This window comes from Sinocyclocheilus rhinocerous, unplaced genomic scaffold, assembly GCF_001515625.1.
Source record: "Sinocyclocheilus rhinocerous isolate Xijiao unplaced genomic scaffold, SAMN03320098_v1.1 scaffold723, whole genome shotgun sequence".
In the NCBI taxonomy this organism is placed as follows: Eukaryota; Metazoa; Chordata; class Actinopteri; order Cypriniformes; family Cyprinidae; genus Sinocyclocheilus; species Sinocyclocheilus rhinocerous.
Window position 1 is genome coordinate 430,711 of NW_015655571.1, and position 2,987 is coordinate 433,697.

Sequence of the window (2,987 nt, forward strand, 5' to 3'; positions counted from 1 at the left end):
TTTTTCATTTGAAATTTGGCAGTCACTGTGCGTTCGCGAAAGCGAAAATGCAAACGGTAATGCAGGATTTGCAATTGCATTTGGATTGTGTCACAATTTATGCGTCCACATATTGAAAACGCAATTGAAAATACAATTTGCAATTCCTTTTGAAAATTGTCCGGAATATCGTTCCATACAGATTTGTTATGTGACAGCATTAATTAAAGTTTCTTAAGGGTCAAGATCATGTTATCTGCGTCTCCTGCTATAATTGTATTGGAGTCTTACACACATGCTGTACAGATAATGTAAAGTTATTATTTCATCATGAATAAATCTTTCAGTGAGTAAAACTGGCTGTGTCTATAGTATTATTGACTACACAACATTATTATTATTTTCAAATTAATTTTTTAATTATTATTGTAAATTACTGTCCCTGGATCAGTAGGGTACTCTTCTAATAAAGTAGCAGTGGCTGGGACAGATTTTAAGTATCAATTCTGCTTAAAAAGATGCGATCTAATCCTGTCTACATGAAATAAGCTGCTCCCGAGCAGGTTTAAGCTCACGGACCTGTTGCTATGAAGCAACTCCGGGATGAGCTTCGAAGAACCAAACTATCCAAGATCAGGCCAAATCATCAACAATCAAATCCAGCTAATGGAGTTAGCGACGTACGAAGAACGGGCCCCTGTTTTGTGGATTACCCTTTTGCCTTGCCCTCTGGAGTTGTTTATCTTTTGGACTTACTGGTTTGGACCTTCTGCCTGTTCTTAAACCGTGTACTTGGATTTTGCCCTGTTTTCAATAAACGCTGCACTTGGATCTGCAACTTATAAATCTCTGAGCAGTTCATGTGACAAATAATAACAGCATGGTGAGGCGGTGGTCATGCAAAACGACTATTCAAATTGAGCAGTACAATGTTTTACGTTTGGTTGACTATTTTATTTTAATAATGAACAGGCTTGCACAATTATAGGCAGTTATACATATTGAAATTTGTTACAAATGGTAGTTAAAGACTGATCAATAAAAAAAATAATAATCTGGGCCAGTATTCACAAAACATCTTAAAGCCAAATGTAGCTCATAACTCACCAATTTAGGAGAAAATCTCTAAAATAATGGGCGTGTCAGTCCTAAATTTAGGACTCCTAAATTTTTGCTCTAAGAGTATTTTACAAAGCGTTTTAGCGCTAAAACTAGCTCCTAAAACTGTGTAAAGTTAGGAGTAGTGAAGAGGACTTTTAAGTCACGAAGATCAAGCCACAAACTATCCTAAAATGGCTGTTGCCGGCAATCTGCCTCGGAACGTAAAAATTTTAGAAACATTTGACCATAATGACCTTTTAAAAAGGTATCGCCTTTGGTCTTGGAGGTTATCCCAACTCCAAAATTTCCTTTGATTATATGCTTGTTTTCATTAACCAGTTGGGTAAGAAGTAACAGCTGTTCTTGCATCCAGTTTGGTTTTCTTTTACATTTGCATGTCTTACTATCAGCCATGATTATTCTAGACTGTTAATTTTGACCCATACAATGTTTTTTTGGCTATTGCTACAAATTTACCCAAGCGACTTAAGACTGGTTTTGTGGTCCAGGGTCACATATATTTTTGTTTCATAAGGGTTGCTCATGTCCACTATGATCCTGCTGTTCTTCTAGATCTCTGTTACCTGCAAGAACTGGCTGTGATCCTGTGTGTGTGAAAGCTGCTCCAGCTCAGCGTCTCTCCTCCTCAGATCATTGATCTCCTGTTTCAGTCGCTCCAGTCGTCCTTCAGCTCGACTCACTGCAGCCTTCTCCTGATCTCTGATCCGCTGTGTCACCTCAGAGCGGCGCCTCTCAATGGAGCGGATGAGTTCAGTAAAGATCCTCTCACTGTCCTCCACTGCTGTCTGTGCAGAGCGCTGTTAGGACACACAGCGAGTCAGGCTTCAGTGGGACTGAACTGAGACGGAGACAAACTTCTCTTCTTCTCCAGACTCACCTTATGAGACTCCACAGCCTCTCTCAGCTGCTGAAGATCTTTCTCTCTCTGTTGGATTCTCTGCTGGAACCTCCTCTGCGTCTCCTTCAGCTGCTTCTGGAGCACCATAACGGGTAATGTCACATTCACTATTCACTTGAAATACTGTCACTAAATCATCAAGTGAAAAGCTGATATGAATTCAGTATCTGCGAAGTGGTGAGACTGAGGGGTTAAAGTTCTAACATTGTTAGATAAGTTCAAGTACAAGTGTCGTCATATTTTATCAGTGCCTAGTTTTATAGACCCCTTTTCTGTTAGTAAACGCTGTGACGTTTTTCTGTGGGTGGAGCTTAGGTGGAGGCAGAAAGATTTCTCTGACTGCTTCACTAACGCTAGCTATGAAGTTTGGTTAGCTGTTTTATTTTTATTTTTTTAACAATGACTGAAGAAAATCAGATTTTGCCTGAATATGTAAGGTCACTCACTGTCTGGGACCGCGATTGTTATTTGAGTGAGCATGTACAGGTCGGCCAATCTGGTTTAATCCGTTAACTTTTTCAAAGGATGGACGATCTGACAGGATTACCTCCGGTTGAGTGTCTAACAAGAATAAAGAGAAACTCACCTGTGTCTATCTAGTCATGAAGATGTATATATATTTCAATTTCAGCAGGCAACTACACTATCGTTCAAAAGTTTGGGATCAGTAAGACTTGTAATGTTTTTTAAAGAAGTCTCTTAAACTCATCAAGGCTGCATTTATATAGTAAACAGCAAAAATACAGAAAAAAAAACAGTAATCTTGCAAATTGTTATTAAAATATAAAATAATGGTTTCTATTTTAAAGGTGGGGTAAGCGATTTCTGGTAGCCAAAGTTGACATTTGAAATCACCAAAACAAACACACCCCTATTTTGATAGCTCCGCCCCACACATGCGTACGCAACCCAGGCAACGATTAGTTCTGTGAAACAAAGCAAAACCAATGTTACACCGTGTCTACACCGGACGCGAGTGGCGCGGCAC

The 2,987-nt window shown here is 39.3% G+C and overlaps 1 protein-coding gene across 1 annotated transcript in view; it reads right to left on the bottom strand.

The window, feature by feature from the left end:
* Nucleotides 1-2,987, bottom strand: part of LOC107718506 (tripartite motif-containing protein 16-like) — a 10,491-nt gene that overhangs the window by 5,253 nt on the left and 2,251 nt on the right. The window contains exons 3-4 of the mRNA XM_016525607.1: nt 1,979-2,074; nt 1,665-1,898 (exon numbers count right to left, since the gene is read on the bottom strand). Coding sequence (XP_016381093.1) covers nt 1,665-1,898; nt 1,979-2,074 — 330 coding nt within the window. The remainder of the gene's footprint in view (nt 1-1,664; nt 1,899-1,978; nt 2,075-2,987) is intronic.